Below are 20,787 nucleotides of genomic sequence, written 5' to 3' on the forward strand. Positions count from 1 at the left end.
ACTTGTCCAACAAGCAGTTCTTCTCACAGGACAATTCACTACTGGTAGTTTTTGTACCTTTACTTTGTGGAAATCTAATTGCCGTCAGTGTTACCGAAGAAATGTTAAACATTATTTTAATCTACAGTGCTTTTAGCAGAATGCTTTATGATGCTGAAATATGCTTTCTGATTATTGATTGTAGCCAATCAGTCAAGTTGTTGTTAATGTTATATCCTCAAATAAGCAAGAAAAAGCAGCATGCACAAGTATGCAGAATGTCTCCAGGCACATGCAGATGCTGTTTTCCTCTGCTAGTGGAAACTGCTAACTTCTGTCACGTAGTGTAAGAAGGAGAAGAGGCTTTGAGCAGCTGAGAAGAACAGTAAGGAGATGTACACATGGTCAGCAGTGGGGTGTTCACAGGCTGATAGCACATCCCTCTGTGCTAAAACCTTTATTGGCATTTTTTCCATCTTCCTCAAGAAGTATCAGAGGTCACACAGTCTTCTCTATGTGCTTTTGGAATAGCTAGGCAGGGTTTGATACTGTCATGAAATTACTCAGCAGCTATTTTCCTGAGCATCCTTTTTGTGCCTGGTTTGAGTACAGGTGGCTGTGAAAAGCAAACAATAACTGAAGAGAGCTTTGCTTGTGAGTTCAAAGATAGTTTCCAGCAGATAATACCCATGTAAGCATAAGCACGTCAGTTTTGTTGTGCCCTCTAATATTGTTTCCTGAAGTGCTTTGGGTTAGACCAGTCGTAACCACTACTGGAACATTCCCTTCGTATTCTTTGACTGGTGTCTTTTTTTCCACTTGATGATTTTTAGCAGTTTTTGGAGATTCCCCTCTGTCTTTTTTGGTTTTTACATACAGGTTCGCTGCCTACAAGAACCCAGACAGTGGTCAAGATTGTTGGTTGTGATGCTCTCCTGCACTACAAGGGGAAAAGACAACTTTCATTCTTGTCACAGTCTTTCTCAGCTGCTGAAGTTCCAACCTGTCTTTATTTATTCATGGCCTTGCAGCTGGTATAGATGGAAAAGATTAACTGTTATTAAAATCAGATTACAGTACATCTAAGTTTCAGGGTGAGAAACCTTTAGGTTAGCCGTAATTGAAGGTCTTGCAGACTTCAGTGTGATGTGCTTAAATGTCCGATATGACAGTCTTCAACTAAATCACATTAAAGATGCATGAAAATTATTTGCGGTGAGAATTTAACTCTAATCCAAAGATCAAAACAGTCTGGTGTAGACTGTTTCCATTGCAGGTATTTTTAAGGGCTAATGTCCTTAATATTTTACTACCTTCTTGTGTCCAAATAGTACAATTCAGTATTCTTTCTTTTCCTGTATGTATCAGAGAGCAGCAGGACATAATTCATGGTAAAATTCAGGAAGAGTTAGTGTTCACAATAATGTTAGTAGAAGTAGTGATAAATGGGAAGTGATATACCTACCTAGGAAACGTCTAATATTCTTACAGACAATTTTCTCACCTCCAGAGTGGGTAAGTGTTCTCCACAGAACCTCTGTAGGACACTTCACAGATTTTACTTGAGAAAATGTTAGCTTGCTAGTTGTATAGTGAGGCCACAGAGAAGAGAATCGCGTCTGGTTTCTTTCCCTGCCTTTGCCAAAGTTGTGCTTTGCCACTGAGCTAATGTGTGGCTCAGTCATCCTGTCCAATATAGAAGAACATGTCTCAGTGTAGTAGAAAGCTGAATTCCTTTAGGACTCGTAGCAATTAAGGATATGGGGAGAAAGAGAGAATGTACATACATGTTCACGCATGCGGCATTAGATTAAAAAATTGTGCTTTAGGATTAAATGGATTAAATATGGTTTTGCTTGTGGTCATCTGTTAACACTAATTTGCAGGTTTTCTCACAGTAGTGAGAATTTCTGATGTAAATATCTGAGATTTTATTGAGTAGTTTGACCTCAGACTGATCAGGATGTTTAATACAGGCATACGGCCCCTCAGGAATGTAGCTTCATTAAACTGGTCCTCTGTGTATCCCGGGATCTGCTAACCCATGAGGATGGTGCTATGCAATAGGGTCTTGCAAGACTAATCACCTATTCTCATGTAATTGTAAAACCTTAGTGAAGTCTAAGCGCAAGCTGAGTTGAACTCTTATGAAGGAACAGAACAGCAAAAGTTCTGGGTGCTTTTTTAAAGAAGTTTAAAAAAAAAATCCCGCCAACTCAATGAAACTCCCTAAAATAGCACAGGAATAGTATTAAATTTCCGGTGTGTTGGACAGGAGTTTGTGAAATTTAAAAAATTTTTTTCTATGAAAAATGAGTTGCAAGAGAGCTTCTGGGTGTGCTGGTGAGATTTGGGCACTGTACAGTACAAAGCAATCTGAGCCCTTCTCACCGCAGCGCAGATCTGGAAGGAAACGTTCTTTTGGATATGAAAACATACAGACTGCAGAGACTGGATTAGTGGAGTGAGAAAGGACCTGTGGTAACTCTGATCCAGTTGGGAACTGGTTTTAACTGTAGGTAGAGGCGAAAGGGTAGCTGGAGCAGCATGCAAACTGGCTTTCTCAGGAGCTCCTTGTAGCAATTAAGTGGCAACATAAGTCACTAATTGACCCTTTCAGTGTGTTAAGTGACCTGTGCCTCCTTTAAGGAGCTTAACTGCCCCTTAGACAGTTATCTGATGATAACACCTTATTGAAGGCTTGGTGCTGCAAGCCGCTTGGTAAAGAGCACGGCTGGAAAGCCTCAGGATCTGGGTAGTATTCCCAGGTCGAGCTGCTTGGCTTTCAGACTTGTGAAAAAGCACAGAGCAGTCACGTTGCTTTATGTTTCGCTTCAAACAGGAGTGCATTAGACATTGCAAGCGGTGCTTTATACATACAGAGTGTTTTTGGAGGTGGGTGCAGGTGGGGTGGTTGCTGCTGTTGAGTGGCTGGGTGCTTTTCGGTGGGAAGGGGTGGGCTGGCTTTCTCTAGGCGGGAGGAAAATAAAAGTTCACTCTTGGTTTTGACTGACCATAGATGTTGTGTTCGAGCTGATGGTTCTTCCCACTTCGGTTCTGCAGCTGTGAACTTAAGCATTTTTATGGCTATATTAAAGTAAAATGATGTTTTAATGACTAAGATTTCTTAATCTGTTTCAACATTTTGCAATGAAATTATATTTTTCTTAGAATGACTTGCAGCCAAAGCTTTGATCAGCTCCACCCTAATTTGCGAACAGCTGTGGTCTGTGCCTTATCCTCTTTACTCCCTCAAAAATTTTTGAATAACATTACTTACTTTTGTCCTTCTCTAGGTCTGTTTCTTCAGTAAGTTAAAAATTATCCCCTAAAAGTGATGGTTATATTCAAGCTCTGAATTTTTTGAGCTCTGAGGCTTATGAAAGGCCAATATAACCAACTGTGGTTGTTTAAAAATAGCAAAATGAAGTTGGATTTGGGAGAGATAAAAGCTGCCTTTAAAACAGCTACTGTCATCAGCAAACAAAAGCTACCTGAATATACATTTCTAAATTTGGGGAAATTATATTCCTAGAATTACAATGAAAATCAAAGATGAGCTTAACAGTTAGTTTGAAGATAAAATGAACTTACTTTACACTCAAGACTTGTGGGTTTTTTAGATGATTTAACATAGCTCAGACTTTTAGGCAAATATTTGCCCGTCTTTGTTGGAGGACTAAGAACTGCTGTGAAGCATACTTAGCAGGCTGTCAGCATGTCGGCGGGTCTGATAAGGGTGTACTTCATTCATTTTTTTGGACATGTAATGTTTCCTACTCAAGCTACTACTCCTTGAAAGAACAGTTACCACCTGTCCTAAGAAAGGCTGAGTGTGTAGGAAATGCTGGTGTCCTGTAACCTTTGCTGAGCTCTCCCTGTGCTTGTGATACACAGAGATTTCTCTGTTTTCAATATAAACAAGTTATCAGGTTTCCTGGTACTGAGAGATGGAAATCTCTTGTGTTCATTCATAAAGACAACTGTGGTGCACGTGGTAGAATCAGTCTAAGAGTGAAAATTAAAAGCTTTTCTTTCATGTCATGTCACTGCCATCCCATTTTGCTGCTGAACCTGAGGTTGTAGTTTGTGTGTTAAGGTTAAAAATGCCGCTGACATGTGGTGGGACCCTCCCTGGTCATCCCACACGGTGCCTACAGGAAAAATATAATGTGGCTGCGTGCTGAACTAAATAGGAGACCTGAAATCCAACCTGTGTTGGTTGTGGTGTCTTTTCAGCAGAGTGGGTTACACGCTGGAGAAAACGGGAACAGGAGGGGAGTGGGGAAGTGAGCCAGGCACTGAAGAGGAGATGAGCGCTGGGGGGTAGGTTTGACAATGATAGTAGAAAACCTGACTAATTGGTAGTGTGGCTTACTGCAGCGGCTTGCTTCCCTAACGGCCTGAGTGAGTTTTGAACTGTGGCTTGAGTGGTTTTAGCACATTTTTGCATTAAATGCATCCAGAAATGAGATTTTCTTGGTCTGAAGAAGCTGTTGCACCATATGAGCTGGGGTTTTTAAGTGACTAATTTGGTATTCTTTATTTCAGTCATGTCTCGAGCTGTTTTCCTTAGAACTACCCTGAATCCTTCTCTGTGCTTCTGGTGTTTTATAACATCTAAATAAATACTATCTAACTTGAAAAAGAAGAAAGTCGTATTTCAAATTTTTTTTCTTTCTTTTCAAACCTCTTACTATTGGTATTGCTGTTTCCTGGGTGGTTTTTAATTTAATACACTGATGGTCCAGTGTGCCCAGAGTTTTGAGTCTCTTATATTTGTTGATACAAATAAAGAACTCTTCTGCCTATGTTCTCCTCTCACAAACCGTAGACAATTTGTGCTTAACCAAAATCCTCAGGATCTCCCTATTTTTCAGACCAGATCCAGCTTAAAGTGCCCTTCACATACAAAGAAAGGCTAAATAGTGTTGTTTGTGTGTTGAAATGTATAATGAAGTTCACTGTGAACTTGTGTAGTTGGTCATTTGGAACTGAAGCAGGTTTTGCTATAGTTCTTAGTAGCCTAAAACTTAAGCCAACAGGTGGCTAAATAGGAGGCGTTTGGCTTCTCTTCCAGATGCTGGTTCCAGTGTGGAAGAAATGGAATTCAATTGGGATGAGTATCTAGAAGATACAGGAGCAACTGCAGCCCCCCATGGATCTTTTAAACATGTGAGTAAGGGAGCGTGTGTTTACTTTCCATCTCCTACGTTGGTTTTTTTTGATACGCTGAATGTTCAGGGTTTCTTTGAATGGGTTGATGCTCTCAAATCTGGAAAACTAACTAGAATCACGTTTCTTGGAGTAATGAGACATTGGGAATTTCACCTTTTTATTATTGTTTCCCATCTTCCTCTGTGTACGTAGCACAGGGTAATCCCATCCCCGCATGCTGAAAGTTAAGGGGCTCCTAGTCTTTTCTGCACCAGAAGATAAGCTTGATTTTTCTCATAAAGCCCAAACTAGCCAGTCTGTTTCTTCTTTTGGTGATTGCTACTGGACAACTCCTATGGAGGAGCTAGCTTTAGAAAGTTGGTGGCATAGTTCTTGAACAGCAGAATTCAAATGTGCTCTCAAAGCAGGTTTTAATGGTGGCTCTCAAGGAGGCCAAGGAGAAAATAATAGCTCTGCCAAACACTTGACTGTAGTAGTTAGAAAACTGATGAGGATAATTGTCGATCACAGGCTTAATGGATAGGACAAAGTCTTGATAAGCCCTTGTCTTTGCCCTTGGATATCTTTAATCAAATGTTTGTTGGTAAAATCCTGGAGCGCACTGTCCCATTGGGTGAGATCTGAATGTGAAGTCTGCCTTCTTGTACTGAGTCATCACTGAAGGTGAGCTGTATCGAGCTGGTTTCCAAACCTCTTGGATCTCTTCTAACAATTGAAACACCTTCCAGGCTGCCAGCCTGTAACTTATTCAACTCTTTATTAAAGTTACTATCTAATAGTCTTTCAAAGACGAGCTGTGGGTCTTTTACCATGGCAGTGAGGGTAGTGACTTGTGTGTGGTACATTGCTTGGAAAGCACTCCGTGGTGCTCAGGCTTTCAGGTCCAGTGTCACCGCTTTCAGTATATGAGACTTAAATGAGCAGGCAAATAAACTGAGGTCTGTTCACAGAAGAATCACAAAGGTAACCTGCAGAAGTGCAAAACATTAAAGAATCTATTAAAATATGGCAGTTGTGTTAGTAGTGAAGATGCACAGTAAATGTGGACTTTGCAGAGGCTCTTCCATACATTAGGATGCAATTGTAAGCTTTTTGTTCAAAATAGACATTCAGGTATCTCATTTCTGAAGGGGAGAGGCCTATGCTTGCTTTGTTTTTCCTTAGTGTACTAAGACTCTGGCAAGAGCAAGCTTAGTCAGAGTGGTGGTGTCCATGCAGCCCACGTTGAGAGAGCAGTACAGAATCAGAGAGATGGCGTTGTGCAGTGGTGCGAGGAGCAGTCTGTCTGCTCCCTCTGGTGTGGTTTACCTTACGTGATCTCTGTTAAAGCAGCTTGCTATCGTAGCTCAGACGTTACACAAACAAACTGTAATGCCAGCTTTACAGTAGTGGCCAGCTGAATTAACAGTGCAGCTATATTTTGTTAATTGGCAGGAGACACGCTTTGAATGACTTTGTTACCCCTGCACCACACTCTTTGCCCACTCAGCTATGTCAAACAAGAGGGCTGATTGCTGTGGCCATGGTCAGTAAAAATACAATTAGGTTTAAAAAAAAAATCCACGGTTTGTATTGTTATTATTCCCTGCGTGTGCAGAACACGGTGCAGTTTTGCTGGTGCCAGTGACATTGTGGTGGTGAGTGGTAGAGTGTGCAGGTGTGGGCCAAGCCTAGCTGTGTCGTCCGGTCCTTTTCTGCTGCATCGGGTGCCCTCTGTGGGCAGCGCGACGGAGGAGCTGCGCTCGGTGAGCTTGGCTGGCCACGCTCCGCTCCTCAGCATGGGGAGCTGGCCTGGGGCCTGGGGGTGCCAGGAGCGCTGCGCAGGGGGTCCTGAATGAACGTGACGATAGATGCCTGCGCGTTCAGAAGGGGAACTGTCAGGCATTTGCTGGCAGGGTTGCCTAAGAATTTGTCTGGCGGCCAATTTTGATGTTCTCTGTAATAAGCTTGGCATAAAATTTTGGGAAGTTAATGCTGACACCAAATTGACAAGCAGAGAGAGGAGCGTATTTACAGCAGCGTCTCATCACTTAGATCTTGCTGTTAATAGAAATTCAATAGTGCAAGGTCACATGCTCAGGATTTCTGCTGTCCATTGGAGAATAATGGTTTGGAAAGGGTAGAGGAGGAGAACCTCAGTGCCTCCCAGTGGATAGTGACAGCCTGTCTGTGCGATGAAGCCCTAAAAAAATGTTAGTGTGATTCCAGGATACACGAGGTGAGAGATCTTCAGTGGAGAGCATACAGGCACTGATGTCTCCGTGCTAGCGACTGGTGGTCCCTCCAGCTGGAATCTGTGCGGTGCTGGTTGCTTGACTTGAAGTATGATGTATTTTTATAATCTACCATCAGGAGAGCTAAGAGTATTTGTATTCTCAAAAAAACAGAGGGGAAAAAAACGAGCTGAAGAATAATACTGGCACAAGAGCAAATGGACATGTATAAGTAAATAAATTAATATAAATAAATTTTAGATGGAAGCTTAAGGTTTTTGTTTAGTTCTTTTTAAATATTGGAGCAGTGAGACTATGACGAGCCTCCCATTATAAGCAGTGGGTGAGAAATACCTAACCCATGTTCTAGCAGAGTTACATGATCAGGTTAAGAAAATGTAATCCATGATTATGTAGCGTGTGTTAGCAAAGAACTAGACTTGCTGATGGGAGAGAGGACTTTTTTATATTTGTATGCTTATTTAATTCTGAAAGTTGTGTTCTTACTATGAGCAAGATACATTGAAAAGTGTAAGCTACTTCCTCAAATTAAGCGTATTCTAATGTTTAATTTGTTTGCATTTTAAAAATTAAACAATATTGAGATCAAAGTGACTGTTTTGCCTACAATCTATCAGGAAAAAGCTTATCAAAAACCTGGAGTTGCACTGGATGCCAATGCTATCATCCCACCTAAGCCTAAATGCACTTCCTCTAGAATTGTTGAATGCTCTTTTTTAATTCCTTTTGCAACTTGTGTAAACGAATATTAAAAATAAGTTAGTGTTCAGCATCATCTGAACACTTGTCTTTGCTGTGTGTTCTTGCATGCTCGTAATACTTTTTGTCTGTTCTTTATCATTATCTCCTTATGAGCCGAGTCAGATCCCCAGGCCTGACCTGTGCCATGGCACAAAACGGGGGGCTAGTACTCGATGGGAAGGAGGGACCGGGGGTCGGAGCTGCCTGAGCAGTGCTGTCCCTAACCGCTCATGGCCATCTCAGTTTGCCATATGTGCAGCAGGAAGCTGCCACTCTCAGACCCAGGGCTCCAAGGAAAATACTCTCAGAGCTCATCCACAGCATCCCCTGCTAACTAGTCTGCTCAGGAGCCAGCCTAAAGAAACCAAGGTTTGTGCTTTAAACCACTTAGTGGTGTCGCCTTGCCCAGCTGCCAGGAGAGGGTGCTCACTTCTTGTCTCTGCTCCATGCACCGGGGAACATAAATGACAGTGTTTGACAAATGCACCTGACTTCAGGGAAAGCTCCATCTGTTGCTCTTGGTTTCGCTGAATGCAGCTCTCTCGCCGGGAGGCTTTGCTGAAAGTTTGGGGCATAGAGAGCTGCACAGATTTCCCCATTCCTCAGACTTTGTGTCGAGCTCATGGCTTTTCTTTCAGGAATCAGAATATGAAGCCTTTAGTAATGTCTCTTCATCAAGGCAACTATCTTTTTGAAGAGGTGACTTCTGTAATACCACTTCAAAACGTCTGCAGGTATTGAGTCCTGCTGATTTTGTTCTTAAGGGTTTTCTCTAAGTGAAGGGTATTAACCTAAAGGATGTGAACAGTTAACAGAGGCATATGCTTTCCTTTCTGATGTGGTTCTCTTAATTTTATTTTTAGCAAACCAGTGCTGGCTGATGAGACTACAATAGCTATGGCAGTTACTGAACCGTCAGCGCAGAACTGGTGATAAATAACCCAGAAAATATCTACTGCATCTGCATGATACTGAAAGCCTTTCTTGCAGTTGATTCAAAGAGGAAATGGAACTTGGGACCACTTAAGAAAGAAAACACCAGTTATGTTCAGCTGAGAACAGGGGATCACCATGTTAGGTTTTTAATTAAGGCTGAGGCCATGGAATTAAGCGTAGCTCAGGAGCATACTGTAGTAAGAGCAGAACAGGGTTCTTCTGCTCTTTCAGGAGTGTTTGAGCTGGGAGAAGTTAGGGACACGAGAAATTTAATGTTTTGCTTTCTCTTTTTATGTTTACGCTTCAGTATCTTGAGTACAGTGCAGTCAGATTCATCGCCTACACACAACACACACGCAGAGCGTGCAGTATTGGGTGCTTTATTGTTGTCAAAGCATGAGTTCACTGAAGAACACATACATACATCGTGTAGAACATAAACAGTAACAATGCTACATACAGAATTATTTAAGTTCTTGGATAGAGGCATTAAAATTCCTTATTCTGCAGTTCGTGCAGATTCATGCCTTCTTAAATGAGCATGGTGGAAGAGACAGTGGTATCGTTGTCTCAAGCACGTGTATGTGCTTTAAACAGGCTTTTTGTCCAAAGAGGTTGAAAGACCTAGTTTAACACAAAAAGTCAAAGTTGTGTTGCTGAGTTTGACCTTTAATTTTGCCTAGCTGTGAGTTGGAAAACTTTTCAGTGATGGATGAGGTATTGTCCAGGGCAGGAAGATGCATTGCAAGATACTGATTTAAGGTTGAAAAGATACTCTGAAATGCAAAGGAGACTTCATTAATGATAATTCAGTGTACTTTCCAGTTTGGGCCACATAATGTGATGAAGTTGTTTCTCTGAAGAGACTGGATAGCATTTGACTTGAGTTTCTTTGCTAATGAACATGTCTAAATGGTTCCCCCTGTTGTTCCATGAAATTTCTGGGAGGTGCTCAAATGTGATGATCTTCTTCCTCTTCAGGTGGATACAAGTTTGCAGAATGGTTTTGCCCCTGGTATGAAGCTAGAAGTTGCTGTCAAGTCTGAGCAGAACACCTACTGGGTAGCCACCATCATTACTACCTGTGGGCAGCTGCTCCTGTTGCGCTATGATGGTTATGGGGAAGACCGCAAAGCTGACTTTTGGTGTGATATCATGACAGCTGATTTACACCCCATCGGCTGGTGTGAGCAGAACAAGAAGATTCTCAAAGTGCCTGAAGGTATTGGCTCCATATGCAGAAGCAGGGAGTACATACAGAAGTATGCTTTTGTCCTGTGCAAGCCTGGCAGGTAGTCTTCCTAATTGCTGTTATGCGCAGGTGGTGTTGCTGTGATGACAAGTTGGGGTTGTCTGCCGTGTTCTTCTGAAATCCTGTGACTTACAGTAGGAGGTTGCTCTTTCACCAGAGGAATTAGCTTAATTTCAGAATTGGACTTATTTTTACAGAGGCTTGTGGTTATCTTAATCATCACCCACTAAATTGTACTGCTTTGTCATTTCCTTTAAAGATCTTGTTGTTGTTTTGTTTCTTGTTTCAAGGTGTTACTGGTGAGTGTGTGGCAGATTCTGGTGAATTAGGCAGTGCCAGAGTGTGGTAATGTCTTTTTGTCTGAATGATCTTTAACTGGCAGGAAGAACCACAGTCTGTCTTTTTCACTTTTCATTTAGGTATCAAGGACAAGATACCTGACCAGGAGGAATTCCTTCAGCGGGTGCTGAAAGGAGCATGCAGTGCTCCTGCTAAGCTGCTGGAGGGGGTAAGTGCTGCAATGTGCTGCATCTTGGGTTTTGTCTTGGTTTTCCCCTTTGTCATTAAGGGAACCCCTATTCAGATTGTCAATTCAATTCCTTTTTTAAATTCAGGGAGTGTTGTAGTATGCTGCTGACCTTAAAGTTCCACTCTCTAGTGTTTCCTGTTTACAGTATTTAATTTTGATAGCATCCTGAAACATATCTGTCACTGCAGCTTTGGGCTGTTCATTAGTCCTGTCAAAAGAAAGACCTTTTTCAAACACCCTTATGTTTCAGTCTTCTTCCTATTCTGCTCCTCCTTCATACAGCTCTAAGGAAATACTCCTTTATTTATCTAGCTTTCATGTTGTCCCCTTTCTCAGTTGACTCCTTTCACTTTATTGTTAATTGCAGGTTATTGTTTCACTAAATCTTGCATCTTTGCTAGTGAAGGACCAAATTTTTATCCCCTCCTCTGCACTTAAGACAATATTTGCACCTCGTGTCAGTGTCTGGTTGTAAAGTGTAGAATGTAATTTTTTTGGAAAATGCCGTTGACATCATCTTTACAACTAACATTTTAATCTTTGTATGTTTCCTGTCTAGTCACCTTTGCATGCTAGATGACTCAGTTTTAGAAAGAGATTATTCACGTTTCCTTCAAACCTTGAATAGATAAGTTATAATGCTTCTGAAAATGATGATGCGGGCTTAAGTGAAACGTGTGACTATCTACAGGCAGTGCAGAAGCTCTGATGCAAGCACCAGGCGATTTTAAACGTTGTCATTTCTGTTATCTTGTGTTAGTAAGGGACCTGTATTTCTTTACTTCTGTATTCATACTTTATTTATGCAAAAGGAATGTGTATAAAGAAGTGGAAGTACAGGATTTGTTTTGTTCTGTTGTACAGAATAATTTGTGTTCTTTTTGTAGCTTCACAGAGGAAAAAATCCATTGGATCTCATTGCACCAGGCTCCCGACTAGAACTGCAAAACGTCCGGGATTCCCTGGAAGCCTGGATAGTCAATGTGGTAGAAAACGTTGGTGGGAGACTTAAATTGCGATACGAAGGTCTGGAGGATTCTGACAAATTTGACCAATGGATATTCTACTTGGACCCTTTCCTTCATCAAGTGGGGTGGGCAGCTCAACATGGATATAGCCTGCAACCACCTTTAGGTACTTCAAAACATACATCTTTTATATGGTGATCAGAGGCTAGAGAATGCTGCTGCTTTGGTGCTCTAAATCTGCCTTCTGGATGCATACGGTCAGTGTGTTATCTGAAAAATATTGTACCTAGTGAAATGTAAGTGAAAACCCTGGTAAATAGCCCTACAAGGCTTTTCACCCACTCATTCAAAAGTTGCTAAATGGTTTTGGCCATCAAAACTTTCCACTTGTTTGTGGAAAGGGAGAAGATGAGGAAGGGATTGCCTTCATGGTTATTTTTGGTAGGTTTGTATCCTTGATGAGGAGAAAGTCGTCTGTTTTTGAAGTACTGCTTAACAGGAGCTTTTGCAGCTGGGACTCCAAGTCCACGGGGCTAATTAAGGCCTTGTCTAAAGAGGTATTACATGGATATGAAAATGTCTTTAAAAATGGATGCCCAGGGAATGAATGCGTGGAAGCAGAGGGTGGGACAGATTACTATGTTTTCCAGGCATGTGCGTGTCAGGGTGGGTCGTCAAAGAAGTGGGGCATAAAATGACTGAAACACAAATGGATCTCTCATGAGCTGAGCAGTGATGTAACATTTCCTGATGAGGGGACACCTTGGGGTAAAACTGGAAAATGTTGAGCATTTACCCTAAAGCTTTTCTGCAAAGGCAGGGGTACCTCTAAGTTCTGGCACACTCTGTGCTATTAGTTGGGGAAGTTCAGGTTGTTTAGAACAGTTGGTTTTGTTGTGGGGTTTTTTTTAAATGTTTTTCCCTTATGGCAAGAAGAAACCATGCTGAGGAAAACAAAACAATTTCTGTTGAATTGACTGTGCGTACTGGTTTTGCTAGTGCTTGAGCAATCTCTGCTGAAATCAGGATTGTGAACAGGGAGACGCCAAATCGCTGACAGAAACGAAATGGGTGAATTCCACATCACTATTTAAGTAAATAATGGCTTTTAAAAATATTAGTTGGCTACTAGACTTGTTTCCTTTGTATGTCTATGTAAGAGTCTCTGATATACTCACAGGCTTGACTTCAGGGATCCTTTATGCATGATGGCACTGGTCCAAGTAGTTCCTCTTCTATCGGAGAGGTGTGTGGTCTGCAATTACGGATGCTAAAAGAGTAACTTATGTAACTGGGACAGAATTATGGAACATTTATTGAGCTTTCTGCTTGTTTAAGCATAAAACAGACTAGCATTATCCAGGTAGGATTTGTTTTCTGGTCATACATTTCTCCAGAAGTTTTCCTCGGTGTTGTTGTGACCTCTGTTTTCTCAGAAAAACTAGGCTGGGCGGCATAGGGATGATACTGCTGCTTGACTTCAGTCCCTTTTTGTAACACTTCCAAATGTGTTATATAAACAGTTTTAAAGAAGGAAGGTATTTGCACAGATTCTGAACAGATGTGAATTTAGCACTTGAAGGAGCACAAATCAAACAGGTTTTTGAGGGAAAAGAAGAAGATGACTTCATTCACTGTTCTCCTTTTTACTCAAGCTATTAGGTCCTTGAAGAGTGAAGAAGATTGGCAAGAGATCCTGAAAAAGGTGAAAGAGGAGGAAGAAGAGTCATCAGTTCCTACAGATCTCTTTAAGGTAAAGACACAGTACGTGTAGTTTAATGCTGTGGATAGTATAATGAAAATGCTATTTCCTAAGAAATGATTCAGGGAAGTTGTTCCCTGTTACTGAAACTTCTGAGGCTGTTTTGGCTTGGTTTTTAATTTTTTTTCCTTTCCCTTTCTTTTTTAAAAAATCATACTATGATACAATTCTTCTTAAGTTGGACAACGCACCCATCACAAACGTGTGAGCCATTAGTTGTCCTACTGGGAAAAATCCCTGGTTCTGATCCTTTATAATGGCATCTCTGGTTTTCACCAGCTGGTTTTGCAAATTACTGTCCTTCTAGAGGAGAGCAAGGTTACTGCAGTCTCTCTAATTGTGTGAGTACATTGAAAAGTTTAACATGTGTAACACCTAACCTGTAACCTGATAAAGTCACACATGCTGTATAAGATGTCCTGTTATATTCTGAGTGTTAGCCAATGTTACTAATGAGTCTGAATTTAAATATACATGAATTAAAATTGAAAAAAAAATCTTGACATGTTTTGGGAAGCAGGAATGTAAATTTAGTCCTTCAAGTTCTCAGTTCATTTTTCTCAGCTTCGTTTGGACCTGTAAGCAGAATAGAACAGGAGATGCTGTTGCTCTTGAATGTATTAGGTCATATACAGAGCGGGATATACATAATTCTGGAGCAGGAATCCTGTTTTGCAGGTTTTTGTTAGACTGAAAATGGAGACTTTTATAGTTCGCTTTTAGATTAGCTCATGATGACTGCTGAAGGTCGGGGGAAAAAAAAAATTCTATTCTATACAGACCACCCTGTATTGTGAAATCTTGCTTCTGTGTGGAGAATATCAGAAGAGGAAATCTTTGGGACTCAAATTTCCTAAAACTCATAGAAAACTGTCAGTCTCAGAGGGCATAGTTGGCCTTTTTCTGTCCGTTATAGAGAGGTTGCTGGTACTCCGACATGTTTATTTCTTAGAATGAACTAATAAAAATTCAAGTTATCCTGTTCAGTTGAATTACACAAGGGACATCTTTTTGATGGGATACTTCATTTTTCAGGATAAACCTGTGATTGGAGTGCATTCGTTCTCTGAAGGCATGAAGTTAGAAGCTGTGGACCCAATGGCTCCTTTTGTAATCTCTCCTGCTACAGTTCTCAAGGTACCAGGGTTCTTTCACTTGTCCCGTTAAGATTCAATTCAATTGCTACTTCTCTTCTTAAAAGCTCAGGAAATTCTCATTAGTTGGTTATCTTAAAATCTTGAACTAGTTTTCAAATTAAGTATTTTGTATGTCTCCCTTAGGGGACACGTTACCAGGAAAAAACAACTTCACTGCTGATGGTGAAGACATTGGGTTTGAAAGTAGGGGAAAAGTTCGATAAAGGTAGAAGCTCAAAAGGTCAAATGGTTGAAATTGTCAAACCTAGATATTGAAAATTAGTTACAATCCCTCTAATCTGAGTATCCACTTGAAGATAGATTTTGGGGGTTTTGTTTTTGCAAAAGTTAATATCATTACTATGTACAAATTCTGTTTAAGTAGCCTAGTTTTCAAACAAGGGCCCATACATGGATTTAAAAGTTGAAATGGAAACTCCTCAACATAGTCAGGTTTTGAGCAACTTCTATCTTCCTGTTTTAGTAAACAGGTGAAAAGCTCTAAAGAGACCTGCTATGATGTAGTAAACCAAAATGTTGCTGTACAGCATAAAACTAGGACATATTTTTAAATATTTTTTTGTATATTTTCCAGAAGCTGTTGCTTTTTCTTTAGGACAGATAGTCTCTCAATGAGATATTTACATTTTGGTGATCTCTCTCTTTTAAACTCTAACATACAGTTTCTTCAAATAAGATGCTAGCTTATTATAAAAAGGCACAACCAGTTCCAAGCAAAGCAAAATCATTTACTTTTCTTGATATTTTCTTGTTCTGCTCCTAGTTACTTCAGGAGCATAATGGTTTTATTTGTGACAGCCCATCCTAGGACACAGTTCAGCCTTGTTGAAATAAGCAGTTTTGTTACTACAGAATGGTAATAAGGCTGGAAACTCTAATATCTCTCCATTTTTCATAAGAAAATTTCATATAGTACTTGATCACCTGTTTTTTTAAGTGCTTTGTCGTTTATTATTACTTATTTTTTGTAAGTTTCCAGATAATGCAGAGGATCTGCTGGTTTATGAATCCCGTAAATTCTTCTTTCTTTTTTTTTTTTTTCACTCTCACGTTATTTCAAGGTAAAGAGTTTCCATTGTGCAGTGTTGCTGTTTTTAATAAAGTTATCAAAATGGGGGAGAGGGAGCAGTAGATCAGAATCTGCTACTTACAAGACCACATGGTTCTCTTTTGGCTAACTACAGGTATACAATGAAAAATATTTCATGATAGAAATTGATGACTTGAGACCAGAGCGTACAACCAGCCAGTCTTACATTTGTCATGTCAACAGTGCTGGTATTTTCCCCGTGCAATGGAGTCTGAAGAACGGCTTGCATCTCAGTCCCCCACCAGGTATGTCTGCGCAAGCCTGTCATGCTCGCTCCTCTTTGAAGAAAGTAGATTGCCAATCCCCAGAGTGCGATGTTTTGGACAATGCTTTTGCAAAAGAATTACATGTAGCAGCACAAGCAAAGAACAAGATCAAATTCTGAGAAACGGGAGCTTTGAGTTTTGAAACTGAAGTTTCCTGGGTATGTGCCTGGATTTGAGATGATGACAGTGGCTGGGGATGCTGGTCATGCATAAAAACCTGAACACTTAAACAAATGGAGTAGGTGTTTCAGGGCTGAAGGCAATGTTGATTTCAGCATTAATTAACATGTATAGTCTTTGCACTGGATTTTTGCTTAAGGTCAAATTGGAACATTGTTATCCAGTGTCTTATAATATTTTTAGAATATCTTATCACTTAGAGGTTAATGAAGTATTTTTTTTTTCCAAGGACCTATCAGGCAAGGTAGCAGATTGCTGAAGCATTGCTTTAGGACGTAAGGGAATTGGAGAGCGATCCTCAGCTACTGAAATATTTATTCATTTTCTCAAATTGGAAATGTCAATGGTATTGTAAAAGCAGGGACTCGGTACTCTTATTCACCGCCACAGAATTCAGAAAGTTTTCTTTTAGCTGCTCGTGACATCAGAGGAGCAAAGAGCATAGGGTGTCTCTTGCCTTTCCTCGGGTAAGGTACAAAAAGCAGCTTTGCTTGACCCAGCATTACTTAGGATTTTGCATGTGAAAGATGAAATCTCACTTTCTAGGAATGTGACTGGAGCTGGTAAAGATCTTAAGCTTCTCTTCTTGAAAGCCCCCTGGAAATGGTGGGCACTCTGAGTTGTCTCGAGAGTCCTACTGGCACGGATAAAACTGAGAAAAATAAATAGGGCCTTCTGTGGTTAGGCCATCTCTGAGGGGTAGTTGAACTTACTGTTTTTAGATTGTCATGTTAATGGTATATTCTTAGACTAGTTTTAAAATTTTGTTTGATTTCTCAAACCCTTGTCACAGGCATCTGTTGTAGAGGAGTGCTGCCAAGGTACTACTGGAATAACTGCTGCAGTTATCTTCTTGCTCTAATATACTGCCAGCCTCAAACTATCGTGGCAGCACACTTCTGCACCCAGTTCCTTTCAGTTACTTGCTTTTTAATAGATTCCAGGGAAGCAAAGTATTTCCTCTAAGTAGAATTTAATTTGTCTTTTTCTTGGAGAGATGCTCTGTCTCCTGATGGACTCCATGTTAAGACTCTTCCCTTCAAACATGTACAGATTTACAGCTGTTAGCAAACTTGACAAGCCTCTTAGGACGATTAAGTGCTCTCTTTAATGACTTGGTATTTAACATGTGTTTGAGAGAGTAATGTGGTGGTATTGAGCACTTTTTGGGTGCTCTGTTTAAAAAAAAATTTAAAAAGTTTCGGAGCTGACATGATGTTAATGAAAGTAAACTTGGAGAAACTTTGCCAGAATTTCGTTTGTACCCTGTGAAAAGGGTGCAAACGCTTCCCTGTGTTTCGATTGCTGCCCTTGTCTGCTTAGCAGATGTACTTGATTCACACTTCAGGTTGTTCTCTGTGAAGTCACTTTTAGCTTGACACAATTTCAAGTCAAAAATGGGAATCAAGGTGGGGCAGTGCCCAAAGCCCATCTGCAATGAAAATAAGAGGATATCTCAAATATGTGAGAACCATGCTATGGGCTGACCTCAGACAGCTCAGTGAAGCCATAGTCAGCTGACAAACTTGAGTGACCCAAAGTCATTTGTTCTCATGCTGTTAAACTAACCCCTTTGCTTTTTCTTCACCTAGGTTATCCTGGGCAGGACTTTGACTGGGCAGACTACCTCAAACAATGTGGTGCTGAGGCAGCTCCCCAGAGCTGCTTCCCTTTGGTAAGGTTCTCTTGCAGAAAAATCTCTCTTCTGTTTTGTGAATGACATTCTTGATTCCAAGGAGAAGAACCTTTTGCATGTTTTTTACTTAAAGTACCTGTGATAACTGAGGAAATGGAAGAGTTAAGGAAGTGCAAGTGTATGTGAACAGTAGTAGGTGTGTGCCAGCTTCCTGGATAAGTAAGTGGTGGACCAAATGCTTCAATTGTGATAAAACAGATCAAAAAGAAACGAGTGTTTTGTAAAATTGAGATGTATGAGCATCCATGGAATAGTCATAAGACAGTATCAATCCTTGGCACTGCTGTAATTGTGAAAACAGGGCCTTTTAATAGACCTTGTTTTCATTTACTTAGTGTACTCTTTCAATCTTCCTTCCTTTCAGCTTGAAAAATTCATTCCATTATATTAATCAATACCAAGTCATCTTAAATTAGTACCAAACAATCATTTTATATTAGTCAGTGCCTGGAGTACTTGCTAGATTTTGGGCTTTTGTTGGTTCAGTAACAGTATTGCTGTCTCCCAAAGCAGAATACCTTGTCAAGCAGAAAAGGGTACTGTTAACACCTGCCTTCCAATTCCATTTACAATACTTGGGCTATTGCAGTGCTTAGGGGAAGAAATTAAAATGAATAATTACCGTTTTTTGAAGAGGATGTTGCTGGCTATGAATTCTTGTTGCCCTTGTTCTGTCTCATAAGCTGTGGCGTCTTAGAACAGGTCATTGAATTTATTATCCCTTTTCTGAGAAGAGTTGATCACTGTAGGCTAGTTCCAGAATTTGTAATGTATTGATCGTGTAATAATGTTGCAGAGTGGCTCTGGGAGGAAGAGTCCTCTGTCTGGCTGTTACTTCTTATCTTTAATTCAGGTGCTTCAGAGCTGGATAAATACCCGTTCTTACGTTTTAGGAATTTTTCAATAAATGGTGACTAAATTGGTGAATAAAGTGAAATCCTACTTATCCAAAAAATGTAAAATGAAAAGAAAGCTTCCTTTGCTGTCTGCCAGAACTCACTGGGATGAGGCAGGAATGTTATTTGCATACGTGAAATGGATTTCCAGGCTAACGTAATAGAGAGCCTGGTCAGACTATTTGTCAGACTTATCACTTAGGTAGCAAGCAGCAGAGAATTCCTGGTTGCTTAGAATGCATTCAATCCTTTTAGTGAATCTCAGCATCCTTATTTTGTGTACAAACATATTCTTTTCTAAGTCTGTCTAGAGAGCTTTTTTTAACTTAAATTCGTTGTAGTTCATAATATATCTTGTATTCACAGTGTGCTAATTATCTGAAGTAGTCTCTGACTGCATAAGTGTCTTTCTGTTTTACACAAACACTGAGGCTTTTATGTGTTGCTCCTGTTCATGGCTATTCATATCATATCCTGGATATACAGATGGTATTTTACTGAAGTATTCTGTTTTTTTCATAGTTAACTTCTGACCATGGATTTAAAGAGAATATGAAGCTTGAGGCTGTGAACCCAGTTGATCCTGAAGAAGTTTGCATTGCTACAGTCACCAAGTTGAAAGATTCCTACCTCTGGCTTCAGCTGGAGGGTAAGCCTGATGTGGGAGAGGAGAGTAGCACTGCATTGACTCTTCTGTAGTACCGCCATCAAACCTGAAGAGTATCTGCAGCAAACTCACTGCCTGCTGAATATGGGCAGCAAATCACCGTTTCCTCAACGAAAACACAACAAAAACCCGCTTGCATTGTCTGTTTCCCAGTTAGCCTTGGGTGGCAGTGCTTATTTAAGCCAGGCAAAAATGGCATTTGTGCATTGCAGTGTGCCAGTGCTAAGCTAGTCACTGTGCAAAATGCTGATCAGTGTCTTTTAGAAAGCAAGGGCCTTGTAACATTTTTACAGATGAATGACTTGCATTCTGAGCAAGCTTTGACTAGACCTGGGAAGAAAACTTTTAGAGAGGTTCTTCATTAAGGTAGAATAGGCCTATGTCAGCCGTTCTCCATTATAAATCCCATTTCTTGATGGGAGGTACATCAGCATGCACTTACTATGCACTGTGCATCTCTGCTAAACTGTGGATGAAAAATTCCCATCTCCAGCCTTTAGGAGGAAGCAAATGAGGTCAGGAAAGAATCTGGTCAATAAAAGGGGATGAATAAACAATCGGTACTGTGTTCCAGATACGCCATAAGTAAAAGCAGCTTCACTGGCAAACATATAGCAAGCATTAACCAAATGACGTTTTTTATTTTTATGAGTTGTTTCAATTTTTGCTTCTCTAAATTGAACAGGCTCCAAGAAGCCCGTCCCTGACTGTATAGTGAGTGTGGAATCAATGAATATATTTCCAGTGGGTTGGTGTGAGACGAATGGATATCAGCTCAGACCTCCTCGCAAAGCAATAGGTACCAGTTCTGTTCAATTTGCAGTGGTTAGCTGGGTTGATAGAGATGGCAAGACCTTCAAGAGCAGGCTACTGCAGAATTATTGCAGGCATCACTGAATTTGGAAACACCATGTACAGAGAATCAATGCCTTGTGCAACTGTTCCCCTGGTTGTTAGGTCTGGTTGGAATCCCTACAACAACTCCAAAACAGGCAGTGTTGGCTTGAGACCCTTGCACACTGCGCAAGTGCGTGGAAACAATCCATTAATCACAATAAAGAAATCATACCTGTGTGTATGCACACACACGCATGCTGTGCATATACTTTTGTCTGAGGTGTTCTTGCCATGTGTCTGACCCTGATACTGATTTTACACTTGCACTTGTGCAAGTAAAATTAATGCCATAACAAAATGGTGTTGAGTGTGTATACATTTTGGAGTTGAAATAAAGGGGACTAGCTTTCTAAATGGGC

The 20,787-nt window shown here is 40.5% G+C and overlaps 1 protein-coding gene across 1 annotated transcript in view; it reads left to right on the forward strand.

Annotated features, from left to right (window-relative positions):
• SFMBT1 (Scm like with four mbt domains 1) overlaps positions 1–20,787 on the forward strand; it is a 72,078-nt gene that overhangs the window by 41,377 nt on the left and 9,914 nt on the right. The window contains exons 3-12 of the mRNA XM_068408418.1: positions 5,060–5,154; positions 10,050–10,290; positions 10,740–10,828; positions 11,737–11,983; positions 13,473–13,570; positions 14,615–14,716; positions 15,921–16,071; positions 17,865–17,947; positions 19,387–19,513; positions 20,217–20,330. Of these exons, the coding sequence (XP_068264519.1) occupies positions 5,060–5,154; positions 10,050–10,290; positions 10,740–10,828; positions 11,737–11,983; positions 13,473–13,570; positions 14,615–14,716; positions 15,921–16,071; positions 17,865–17,947; positions 19,387–19,513; positions 20,217–20,330 (1,347 nt within the window). The remainder of the gene's footprint in view (positions 1–5,059; positions 5,155–10,049; positions 10,291–10,739; positions 10,829–11,736; positions 11,984–13,472; positions 13,571–14,614; positions 14,717–15,920; positions 16,072–17,864; positions 17,948–19,386; positions 19,514–20,216; positions 20,331–20,787) is intronic.

Source organism: Nyctibius grandis, chromosome 10 (genome assembly GCF_013368605.1).
Source record: "Nyctibius grandis isolate bNycGra1 chromosome 10, bNycGra1.pri, whole genome shotgun sequence".
NCBI classification, from domain to species: Eukaryota; Metazoa; Chordata; class Aves; order Nyctibiiformes; family Nyctibiidae; genus Nyctibius; species Nyctibius grandis.